This window comes from Garra rufa, chromosome 25 (genome assembly GCF_049309525.1).
Source record: "Garra rufa chromosome 25, GarRuf1.0, whole genome shotgun sequence".
Taxonomy (NCBI): domain Eukaryota; kingdom Metazoa; phylum Chordata; class Actinopteri; order Cypriniformes; family Cyprinidae; genus Garra; species Garra rufa.
The window spans coordinates 24257452-24271186 of record NC_133385.1 but is presented as its reverse complement, the minus strand read 5'-3'; the positions used below and the strand labels follow the sequence as shown (position 1 = coordinate 24271186).

The 13735-nt window shown below is 34.4% G+C and overlaps 1 protein-coding gene across 1 annotated transcript in view; it reads right to left on the bottom strand.

Moving 5' to 3' along the window:
- Positions 1 to 63: 63 nt before the first annotated feature.
- The window catches only part of wasla (WASP like actin nucleation promoting factor a), a 35649-nt gene continuing 21977 nt past the window's right edge, over positions 64 to 13735 (bottom strand). Inside the window, 7 exon segments of the mRNA XM_073831851.1 lie at positions 64 to 1216; positions 5043 to 5148; positions 5682 to 6196; positions 8790 to 8943; positions 11920 to 11962; positions 13450 to 13577; positions 13579 to 13625. Of these exon segments, the coding sequence (XP_073687952.1) occupies positions 1155 to 1216; positions 5043 to 5148; positions 5682 to 6196; positions 8790 to 8943; positions 11920 to 11962; positions 13450 to 13577; positions 13579 to 13625 (1055 nt within the window). The 3' untranslated portion in view covers positions 64 to 1154.

Here is a 13735-nt window from a genome sequence, read left to right as displayed (position 1 = left end):
TCAGCCATCAAAGATAATCAAGTATGGTAAAAATGTAGGTTATTAAAAGAAAAGCACCATATCTCAGGTTTGTAAATATTACCATTTATTTAAGTATAGAATTTAGTGTTTTCATTCCACATTCCAACCCTCTTGTAACATCTGATGTCAATTTTACATTTTTTTTTCAGCACTATCCTTACAGGACAAGGACAGCAAATTCAGTTCAGACAGACAATACTGTTAAACCAGCATTAAATGTACACAAAGGTTTGTAGTTTTTTTTTCCTCATGACCTTAAATGTAGTTGTCAGTCAAGCATTGACCTGTAAAAGCTTCTAACGGAAGTTTAAATTGCTTTTTTTTTTGCTTTTTTGTGAAGTGCTTTTTTCATTTTTTTCTTGATATGACTGAAATTCTATATTTGTGAAATGATGGTTTTTCACATTCAGGAGCAAGCTGTACTCACGACTTTGCTGGTTTTGACTCTACCGTATATTATTTTCTTGTTAATAAAGTGAAATCAAAAACTCAGAACTGTCTACGTTGTGACGTGCAAATGTAGTGTGACGCTGATCGTGATTACCACAGAAATCATATTTAACGTGTTCAGCCAATGTGTTCTCATCCTGCAGTGAATTTCCTTTTTGTTATTCGTGCAAAAATATATATAGCCTCAATATATCAGCCTGGTGTACATTTACAAGGGAAACAATACAGGGGACATACATATTCTGATAGGAGAACCTCTTACCAAATCTAAGAATGCTAAACTAGGATTTGAATAAGAAAATCGAAGGTACAGAAAAGTAGGGTATGAAAATAGTGTTATCTAAATCATTAATCAACAATTAATAAGGACACCGAGCGTCCCGTCCATCTCCCTTTCCCCACTCACAGGGAAACAAAAACATTCAGGTCAACAAATCATGAATCCTGGCATAAAACTTCACATGGTTATTCCAGGAGATTATTTTACAGAGGATAAATGACAATACTTTACAGATTACATGAGGTATTGCACAGATTATTAAAAAAACAAAACAAAAACAAAGCAAAAAGGCAACAAAAATATACAGCGATTTGAAAAAAAAAAAAAATACACAGAATGAGCGTAAAATTTGGGGAAGTGAGAATTTAGTATCATTTACTCTACTGGGGTTAGTGTTGCAGGATTAATCATCCCATTCGTCATCATCCTCAAAGTCTTCGTCCTCTTCATCATCCTCATCTTCATCTGAAGATTCAAAAAGATGCATAATCGCTGTAAATAACTCATTACTTATGAAGAATTGCATCAACACAGCGTTTTTCTATGCCAGCGAATGCTAAAAATACACTTACTTCAATAAGAATGTTGTGTTTTAGGAATGGAAAGGGAAAAAGTCATAATCTGGCATGTTTCAAAATAATCTTTTAAGTTGGCCTTGAGTTATGTCATCTTAAACACGCAACAGAGCATTTTTTAGCATGTAAACAGCCATCGAAACAGGGTTCGTACAGATTCTGTAAAATGAAATTCCAGGACTTTTCAAGCACTACTTGTTCAAACAAGTTCTATATTCAAATTCTACAATTAATAAATAGATGAATTAAAATATACTAATAAAGAAACACATGTACATGCAAAGTACCACTATTATTTGTATTTGTGTATACTTTATTTACTTTTTCTTTATGTTTTTATAACAGTACTGCCATTGTGGTTTAATGTTTTCTACTGTTTAAGAAAATCAGACAAAAAAAAAAAAAGATTCACGAAATCCTTCCAAAATCCTGATTTGAAACAAATGATTTGCGATCCACACTCATTCAGACTCACTCAAAATCATTTGGCTTAGATTGGAACTTTGCAGTTTGCGAGTCATTTGATTTAAATCGGGACTTTAAATTGCGTATTATTTGATTTGAACCATTCAGTTTGCAAAATGATTCACAATCCAGTTCCGATCTAAATCAAATGATTCGTGATTTGAAGTTCCAATATGAAACAAATGCGTCGTCATTGGAGCGAATTGCTTGATTTGAGCGTGAATCCTAGCAAGTTACTTGAACTGAATGTCTGAAGTCATGAGTTTGAAAAAAATCGGAGCAGTTCCAGCATAAATGACTCACTCAATTGATTCGGTTCTTCTGTTCCTCTTTTCGCATCTTCAGCCATGTTTACATGACACTGTCAGTACTACTACTAGCCTAGCTCAATTGTTTTCTGACGTTAACTGAAATAAGCAAAAAAGGTGTGATATATTTTTGAATTGTGCGAATTTTGCGTAAAAAGATGTGCTTATAGACAAAATTAAACATTTATTCCATCAATACATCGTCTTTTAATAATTTGAGCACTTTTTAAGTACCTCTTCAAGAAAATTGCTATTTTCAAGGGTTTTCCAGGCCTTACATTTCAAAAAGTCAAATTCAAGTACTTCAAGCATTTTAAGCATCTTGTATGAACGCTGTAAATCAAATTATTTGTGATCTGAAGTCCCGATATGAAACAAATGATTCATGATACACAATCCAATTGGAGTAGAGCTGCAAAACTATTAGTCACGATTAATCGATTCAAAATAAATGTTTGTTTGTTTACTATGCGTGTACTGCGTATATTTATTATGCATATAGAAATTCACACACATACGTATATATTTAAAAATATATTTGTATTTGAACATTTAATTTATAATTTATATTTATATTTATATTTATTTATATATATATATATATATATTAGGGCCGGGACTCGATTAAAAAATTTAATCTAATTAATTAGAGGCTTTGTAATTAATTAATCGAAATTAATCGCATTTTAATCGCATGTAAATATTTGACCTGAGAACAGTGAGAATTAAGAATTTTACATGGATTTTTAGTATACCATTGAATAATGACTGAATACATAAGCTTAAGCAACAAAATATTGCTTATTTTTGTTCAACCAAGTCCACCAGACCAGTACAATATTGCCATTAAATGTAGCAAGAGGCACGTTCTTTAACGAGTCTTTCATTCCGAGAACTCTGCTCTTGTGTTTGATTAATTATGCATTTAAACGTTAATGACCAAACCTATCATTATAAAAGTTGCTGCACATGGAATATAATGCGGATAACATTTAAAAAATAGTTTTTATCAGGTTACACACTGATTATTTATCACTCAAACCCCTTTCTCTACCTGTCCGTTGGTCGCGTATATCCTCCATGTTTGTAGTTTTTTAACACTTTTTATGCGTGTTTGTAGTTCTAATCGAATCCTCGTTCACGGCGCAGTGTGTTGCGGGCAATATTAGCAGTTAAGAGTGTGCATTGATCGTTAAGTAGTAGACCATCCGGGAATCTTTGGAATACTTTTTAAACATACTACGATTTGGGACATACAATACTATTTAGGACGGACGTCTTTGGCTTGTCTGAACGCTAGTTTGTGCTTCAGTATAATCGGTCCGCCTAATCTCATCCAGTGAGAAACGTTCCGCGGTGCAAAACTTAGTGCGATTAAAATGCGTTAAAAAAAAATTTAACGCGTTATTTTTGTGTAATTAATTAATCTAAATTAACGCGTTAAAGTCCCGGCCCTAATATATATATATATATATATATATATATATATATATACACACACACTATTTTACACAAATATAAAATTTTCCTTAATATATACACATGTATGTGTGTGTATTTATATATACACGTAATAAATATACACAGTACACACACATATGCAAAAAAACTTATTTTGAATCGATTAATCGCTTTGCAGTTTTAAATTGGAGCGAATCGTTTCGCAGTAAATCATTTTGAGGTTCAACAAGCTTTATTTCACCCATCACCACAGGCTTTTTAAAATCATTACAAGCTGTGTCGAAATTAGAAAATTAATGGCTCTTTTAATTTGATCTGGTTTTGCTAGTGAATCGCTTGAAAAAGATTGAAGTCATGAGTTTGAATCAGTTGGAGCAGTTCCAGTGTAAATGACTCGATTCAATTGATTTGTCCCTCTTTTTGCGTCTTCAGCATGTTTACATAGCTCTTCCAGTACTACTACTGGCATAGCTCGCTAGTTTTGACATTAAAGGAGGCCGTACACAGTGTGAATTCGGACGGTCGGAAGACCGTATGGCCACGCACATGTCACGAGTGACGGATGCAGTGGTACAGGGCACGATTTTAAAACCTGCCGATTTCCGAGGCAATCACGTTCACCAAGTTCCGCGCCAAAAACATGGACTCCGAGGAAGAGCACTGTACAGTATTGTAATGTATGTTTTAATGTAGTATTATGCACGTCGGAGGGGCTAGTTGGCCACCACTATAGCTAGCAATAGCTGTAGCAAACAATAGGTCACCTGATAAATGTAGCTCTTGGGCGATCTGCTGTAAAATGTCATCTTGGACGACCCTATCGTGCTAAATGCTGCTCAATACATCATACAGAGCTCGCTGTTCTTGCCAGAGTTCAGTGAGTTTATCCTCTTTCTCGATAGTCCAAAGTCGCCATGGCGCTGCAATGTTCATCTTTCTTCTTCTGTGGTTTTCTTTTCTTTAGCTTCTGATTGGTCATTTCCAGTTTGATCAACAAATCGGCTCGTTCAACAGCACACACGTCACGCTTTCAATCCGACAGCTCCCGAAGTTTTTTGACATGTTTAAAAATGATCGTGAGGTCGGGAAATGCTCGTAAGGCACTCTGCTCGTCTCGTAATTTCTCACACACCATACGAGCCCCGACCATACGAGAAGAGACGATTACCTCCGATAACCAAAAAAAAAAAAAAAAAAATCGCATGCGAACTTGTACGGCCTCAAAAATCACACCGTGTACGCCCGCCTTAACTGTAATAAGCGAAAAAGATATGTTTTTTGAATCACGTAAATTTAGCGTGAAAAGACTGTCTTTAAATAATTCAGGGAATATTGCTATTTTTAAGGGTTTTCCAGGCAAGTCAAATTTAAGTACTTCAAGCACTTTAAGCACCTTGTACGAACCCTGAATAAATGAGGGAACTTTTTTTTTTGAGTGTCCTATGTTGAACAAACTTCTGAGAGACGAAAACAAGCACTTACCTGAGGAGTGGATGGCTTTGCTCCTCTTTTGCATCACTTCCATCAGAGCTCCAACGATGCCTGCTGACTGAGCAGGGGTGGGTGGTCCTGAGTCATTATCTGATACCTGAAAATTCAAGAATAAAGCTATTAGACAACCATTAAAAATAATGAAATTCTAAAAAATACAACTTTTATTTATATTTACTGAAAAATAATATTTAAACAACAGCCAACATAAAAGTTCGCAATTCGGTCAAAAGTACAAAGGCAGCAATCTGATATACGGCATTGAAGTTACATAAAATAAAGTGTGATGAGATTTTGCCCTCAGTCAAAACTATTTGCTCTGCTTTATGAATAACTACTATTAAAACAAACAAACAAAAAAACAGATGTGGATCATTCAGGTTACAACACATTAAGAATCATATGCATGTAAACTTTTGAACAGGGTCATTTTTATGTGAAATATCTTATTCAGGTCAGTACTAAATAATAAAAATAGCATCCATTTTGCATGACCCCACATATTTTGGTAAAGTAATTAACATTTTGCAGAACCTTAGTTTTAGCACAGTGGATGCTTGACAGGTGAGTAGGCGGATCACCACCTTTGTCTGTGACACATCAGGATATGTTGGCGTTTACAGTCCTCACCGTTTTGAGCTGGATGCCCTGTCGGATCTGGTCGAGTAGCGCGTCGCGTCCTGTGGACGACACTGGCCTGTTGTTTTGCTCCACTTTCTTTAACTGAGTGCCCTCCCTGATTTGCTCCAGCAGAGCTGACTTCCCGCCAACGGGCGAGGGCGTTGATTCACCGTGGCCTCCGTCCATCTCAGGGGGTGGAGGAGGTCCAGGAGGAGGCGGTGGAGGAGGAGGTGGAGGAGGGGCTGGTCCTCCGGATGGAGGTGGTGGCGGCGGGGGAGGTGGCATTGAGGCGGGGGCAGGTGGAGGAGGAGGTGGATGCCCTCTGCTGGGAGGCGGTGGTGGAGGCGCTCCCATGCTAGGGCGGGATGGAGGAGGTGGAGGGGGAGCGCTCGTGGGGGCCCTTGAGGGCGGAGGGGGTGGTGGGGCTCCTCGTCCCCGCACTGGGGGCGGTGGAGGTGGGGGTCCAGAAGTGTGAGGAGGGGGTGGGGGTGGTGGGCCGCCTCGGGAGGGTGGAGGTGGGGGTGCTGCAAGAGGAAAAAAATATTTATTAGAATTAAAATAATCACTAAACACACAGCGTCTCCATGTATTATGAGGTGTTCAAGTCAACTTGGAAAAATCAAACTTATGAGTTGGACGCAAACGAACCCAAACCAAAGTCATAATTAGGAGTGAGTAACTTGAAACTTATTTTTAAAGGGATAGTTCACCCAAAAATGAAAATGACCCCATGATTTACTCACCCTTAAGCCATTCTAGGTGTATATGACTTCTTCCTTTCAGACGAATACAATCAGATTTATATATATATATATATATATATATATATATATATATATATATAAAAAACGCTGAAACGCTACGCTACTTGAATTTGCATATGATAGTTAGTGAAAGCTAGACATTACGGTTTATAAAGTTTTAAATATGGATATTTTTTCTTACACAAATGCATTGATTCTCTTTATTAACTTAGGCCTTTATGAACTTCCTGGAGCTGTGTGGATAATTTTTTTTTTATGATGGATGGATGGATGGATGGACTTTTTCTTTAAAAATCTCACTGCCATTATAAAGCTTGAAAAAGCCAGGACATTTAATACAACTACAACTGTATTTGTCTGAAAGAAAAAAGTCATATAAACTTGGAATAGCTTGAAGGTGAGAAAATCATGGGGTTGTTTTTATTTTTGGCTGAACTATTCCTTTAAGAGTTTCCGAGTTGGGGGTGTGTCAGTGAGAAAATATGGCCAACGCAATGGATACAATGTCTGCATTTATCATGGTATGTTTGTTAAAATTAATGATTTCTTTTACCGTTTACAATATAACACACCTACTGTACAGTTACAAATATATAACAATTCAATTTACATCAACTTTAGAAATTGAGTTAAAAAAAACCCCCAAAACAATTAATGCATTTTGTAGGGTAAAAAAAAGTGACTTAAACACATTTGATATCATAACTGCAACCTCCCAACTCATAAGGACTTCCCAAGATGCATTATTAGTATAGTTTAAAGATCCCATGAAACCAAAATTGGAGTTTAAATTCATGTCAATTAGCTTTGAAGCATCTTTATGCAGTGTAGTTGTAATTATTGAGGAAAAATTAGCAGGTATATGCGGCCCTGGACCACAAAACCAGTCATAAGGGTCATTTTTTTTTAAATTGAGATTTATACATCTAAAAGCTGAATAAATAAGCGTTCCATTGTATGTTCGGATAAAACAATATTTTTCACAATATTGTACAGATAGATATATTGTATAGATACAACTATTTGAAAATAGTATGTGACCCTGGACCACAAAACCAGTCATAAGGTTAAATTTTACAAAACTGAGATATATACATCATATAAAAGCTCAATAAATAAGCTTTCTATTGATGTATGGTTTGTTAGGATAGGACAATATTTGGCCGAGATACATCTATTTGAAAATCTGGAATCTGAGGGTGCAAAAAAATCTAAATACTGAGAAAATCACCTTTAAAGTTGTCCAAATTAAGTTCTTAACAATGCATATTACTAATCAAAAATTACATTTTAATATATTTATAGTAGGAATTTTACAAAAAATCTTAATGTAACATGATCTTTACTTAATTTCCTAATGATTTTTGGCATAAAAGAAAAATCAATAATTTTGACCCATACAAAGTATTGCTGGCTATTGCTACAAATATACCCCAGCGACTTAAGACTGGTTTTGTGGTCCAGGGTCACATATGTTCTTCACTTTCTATCCTGTGAAAACTAAGAAGTAAAAAATAATAATAAAACAAACCAAAAAAGCCTGAAAAACATTAAATATAATTTTTGGATACAGTGCGACAGGAAGCAGCCAGTTCAATTACGCATAATACGATATAATTTCCTAACTACCATCTCTGTCCCATATGCTTAGTCTTTTTAGTGGGTTGTAGTATAAACTAACAGCAATTAAAGTAAAAAAAAAAAAAGTTACAACCACTTCAATAGACTTTCACTCTTGAAGAAAAACCAAACAAAATTTTGCACCACACCAATCAGCAAACAAGTCATATTAGTGAAGTTCAAGACATAAAACATCTTTTTACATAAGCAAACAAATGTCTCATGAAGAATCATGAAAAATATCTGTACAAACGCTCTTAAACCTAAATCACCTAAAATGTCACCCAAGTATAAAAAAAAAAAAAAAAAAAACATTCACAACAACCCATGCCAACCTGCTCTCTTATACATGCAAGTCTAAGCAGGTTTCACTCAGAAACACACACATTCTACCTACCACACCACCTGGGAGGACCTGAAGGAAAACCACATATATTGATCAAATACAAAATGCTAATATATGCACCTAACTTCTGTATAAAATCCTCGGAGGAATGCGTTACAGCCACATTATTTTAATGCCACAAAAAGGACATATTGGTTTTGCTGCTTCATGCAGCATTTTGTTTTCACTGAATTACTTGAAAGAACTAGTTAGGGGAAGTTTTGGGCCTTTTTGTTGATTCAAACCAGACTTTCTGCCAGCAGATGATTGATGGACAGACACGTCAATATGTGGAGGCCACAAATCGCAGGTGTTCAGTGCACAGAGTCTGACAGCGATCAGTCTCACCTTGTCTCCTCAGCTCATTCTTCACAGCCTCGACACCACCCTTCTTCTCGATGAAGTCGTAGATGACCTTAGACGTCTCCTTGTCTTTGAGCTGGGCCTCAGAGATGCCACACATGTCAAACAGGTTCTTCAGCTCTGGGTCCAAATTATTCAACTGCAAAATAAAAAGGTAAAGTCACGAGGCATTTCCTTTTCTTTTTTTTCTTCATATAAAATAGTTAAATATTTAAAGGGATAGTTGACCCAAAAATGAAAATTAGCCCATGATTTACTCACCCCAAATCATCCTAACTGGACATGACTTACTTACAGACAAATATAGTCTGAGTTATATTTAAAAATGTCCTGGCTCTTCAAAGCTTTATAATGGAAGTGAATGGCTGTTGAGATTGAAGTCAAATAAAGTGCATCCATCCATCATAAAATTGCTCTACATGGCTCCGGTAGGTTAATAAAGGCCTTTTAAAGAGAATCAATGCATTTCTGTAAGAAAAATATACATATTTTTAAATGTTATAAACCGTAATCTTAAGCTTTCGCTAACGGTCATAGACGTGCTCACGTAAATAGATATTTTTCTTGCACAAATGCATTGATTCGCTTCAAAAGGCCTTTGTTAACCCCCTGGAGCCGTGTGGAGCACTTTCATGTTGGAGGGAAGCACTTTATTGGACTTCAAAATCTCAACACCCATTCACTGCCATTATAAAGCTTGGAAGAGCCAGGACATTTTTAAATATAACTCTGATTGTTTTCATTTGGAAGAAGAAAGTCATATACACCTAGGATGGCTTGAGGGTGAGTAAATCACGGGGTAGTTTTCATTTTTGTTTGAAATATTCCTTTAAGAATATTGCAGTTCTGAAATTCAGTAGAACTGCTTATTCATTAGATTTCATAAAATACAAGTGCTTGCAAGGCAGCAAAAGACTACTGAATTTTTTGATTTTCTGAAAGAAGAAAATATTTTTGCCTATGCCAAATAATTTGAAACATCATTCATTCCCGTAGCAAAAACGTGCAGATACGTTGGCCAAATGTTATATTTAGGGTTAGGGGTTTGTTCAAATCACCAACCTTAATTATGAACAATAGTAAAAGTTGCCTTAGTAAGCACAACTAAATATAGATAGAAGAAGAAAAAGAGAGAGATATTAATGATAAAGTGTCAAAACAGAGTAAACGGATGCAAAATCACATTCACAGTATGCAAACAGATATAAGAGCAAATCGCAACTTAGTATGCAAATATCATCATCACTGCTGGTTAGTTTTGGAATGCTGAAGTATATTTGAAGCATGTTGATGACCAAACATTTGATGGTAGCCATTGACTTCTATAGTATTTTTTGCTATGTTATGGCTACCGTCAACTGTTAGGTCACCAGCATGCTTAAAATATCTTCTTTTGTGTTTAACAGAAGAAAGAAACCCATAAAGGTTGAGTAAATTATGACAATTTTTAATTTTGGGTGAACTATCCCTTTAACAGTTTTCAAACTTTAATTTAATTTTAAAGGTATAATGTTTAGGAAAAATGAAAACAAAACATTAAAGCAAAAAAAAAAAAATGTTTTAAAAAAGACATAAATACACATTTTTAAAGATAACCAATTTAAAGGGAATTTTCACATTTTAATCTTAAATTTCTTTAAAAAAGAATAATGCTTATAAAAGCTAAAAAAGGCTTCAATAAAAAATTAATCGTATTAAATGTTAAATTGATAACTAAAAACATGACATTGAAAACATAGAAAATCTAATTATTATGTAAAAAAATGAATATTTTTAAACCTCAATAAGATTATAAGATGCAACGTGAGGAAAATGAAACACGATGCATTGAGAGCCAGGGTGTAAACTTTTGAACAGAATGAAGATGTGTACATTTTTCTTATTTTGCCTAAATATGATATTTTTTCATGCCTTTCAGTACTGCCTTTCAGAAGCTACAGAAGATACTTACACGTTTCCCAGAAGACAAAATACGTCAAATTTAACCTGATCTTCAAATTCAAAAAGTTTTCACCCCCTGGTTTTTAATGCATCGTGTTTCCTCCTGGAGCATCAGTGAAAAAAAACCCCAAAGAATCTGTGGGACCTAAAGGATTTTTCTGAAGAACAGCAGGCAGTTTAACTGTTCAGGACAAACAAGGGACTCATGAACAACTGTCACTAAACAAAAATAACACAGCTGTGGATCATTCAGGTAACAACACAGTATTAAGAATCAAGGGGATGTAAACTTTTGAACGGGGTCATTTTTATAAATTCAACTGTTATTTTCTCTTGTGGACTATATGTAAACATCTTTTATGTGAAATATCTTATTCAGGTCAGCACTAAATTAAAAAAAATAACATGCATTTTGTATGATCCCTGTTATTTTGCTAAAATAATTGACATTTTGCAGATTCTGCAAAGGTGTATGTAAACTTTTGACCTCAACCATATGAAAAAATAAGTGAATATTTTTAAAACTCAACACTTTGAAGTACAAGTTAATGGGGATTTTAAAGAAAAGATCTAAATAAAGTCTTAATAGAAAATCCAATGCAGTTCTGCCTTGCAAGCACTACACATTTCCCAGCATTCATGCTGTTCACAAATATAGACCAATCCTGCCACCATGTGGACAAACTATGTGCTAATGCTTACCATCTCTGCTAAAACCATTCATTATGTCATGCTCAACATTCCAGCTGCATGCATAATGCGAACTTTAAAATGCGAGGCCTTCTTCAGCATTTGCCTAGTTTTCCAGTTAGTTAAGAGCAGAACAGCATCTCATTTTATTGCACCAGTAGGCTGAATTTCTAATTGCATCAAAGGCTGCAGTTTGCAATACCACCAGTATTTCCATAACAAATGGTTAGCATAAAAATACACAGATAGCGCAATGCTGTGTACAAATGCAATCTGGGTAGTGTTGTGGGCGACAGGCTGCATATTCAAGCGTCAGATGCTTCAGCCTGCATGACCACAAGGCTATTGAGGCATTTCATCATGCCATTACTACACAGGTCAGCATTGTTTTGCTATGAGAGATTCTTCAATATGTATGTGAGAGCGTGTCCGACTGTGAGTGTGTCGGTGGGGGTGACAGAGCAAGTCATTGTTGTGTACTTACATCGAAGCCTGTGTTCGGATCCCATCCTACATGACCGATGTGCCTGGAAAATATTGCGTTAAGCACAGTCAGACTGGCATAAACAACAACAAATATAACATGAGGACAGGGGAAAAATAAACGTAAGCCATGTGCTGCAAAAAATTGTTTGTTAGTCTCTCATTAGGTTATATTATTAACTAATATTGCATTCAGTCTTTATTAACTTGTTTTCTTTTAGTGAAAACAGTTTTTGTATTTCTCGAAAGGACTGACTGGCTGTAGGTCACACTGATACGAGTTTATGCACCACAGCTTTTAAGTGGGGAAGAAAAAAATTAAAAAAAAAAAATATTTTTTTTTGTGGAATATTTTGGCAATGATCAGTCAGCTAAAAAATAAAAAATAAATCAAAAATATATTATTATTATTATTATTATTATTAATAATAATAAATTTTAATTACATTTTCAAGTTAATGTGGATTTTCCACAGAATAAATGAAATTAAATACTACTACTACTACTACTACTACTACTAATAAAAGACCAAGATAAATAAATACAGAAATAAATTTATTAAAACAATCAAGTAAACTTTTTTTATTTAATAACATCAAGTTTATCTTAACTGTGGATTTTCCACAGAATAAATGAAATAAATAAAAGAATAATAATAATAATAATAATAATAATAATAATAATAATAATACACAAATTAAGGCTACAATAATAGATAATTACATAAAAAATGTCTTAAAACAATTAAGTAAACATTTTTTTAAATTAATAACATTTTCAAGTTTAAATTAGTGTTAAATTTTCCACAGAATAAACAAAATAAATTGCATAATACTAATATTAATAAAAAATAAATTAAACAAATGAGGCTACAATAATGAGGCTAAATACATATGTTTCTTAAAAACATTTTCAAGTTGAAATTATTGTGATTAAACTTCTTTGAAAGTAGAACATCTAAATAACAATATAAATAAATAAAACAACAACAAAAACACATTAAAGCTACAATATTTTTTAAATAACATTAAGTAAGGAATTAGGGAATTTTTAAACTTTAATCATACATTTCTTTAAAAGTATTAAGTTTCAAAGAAACTAATATAGCACATTAAACAAATAATTACTAAAATAGTTTTTTTGAAGTTATAATATTAGTCATTTAAGTTAATTTAATTAAATATAATAAGTTAATGAAGATTTCCACATGTTAGGCTTAAATTTCTTTGTGGCTACACTGTTTATGGAAACTAAAAATAGCATCAAGGCTATAGAAAAAAAAAAAAAACTAATAATATCTGTTTTATTTTATTTTTTAACGATAAGTTGATAGAAAGCTTTAATTCAATATTAGGTATAAATATTGCATACTATATTTAGAATACAGACCGAGAACGACATGAGAGTAAAAATAAACCCTCATTAGAAAGAGAAAAACACAAAAGCAGCATGACAGCATTTAAATATGCATTACTGATGTCACTTCCTGCCAACACAGGAAGCACTGAATCTGCTATACTTAAAGACTCACTGGAAGTTGCTTGGTGTCCCGATGTCAGCCTTCGTCAACTTCTTCCTCTTGCCCTTGACCTTCTTTTCCTTCTTGTTAAGGCCACTATGCACCATGTTATTCATGTGGGGACACATTGAGTTTGTTGTTGATCTCGGGGTTCTTGATGTCCACCGTCGCCATCGGGAGAGTGGGTCCTGGGCACATGACAAAACTTATTAGCTGCTGCCTGACAATCTCCAACCTGTTGCACACATTTCCCTGAGAGAGTGACAGAAGTCGTCTCGGGCCGAGAACTCAAGAGTTT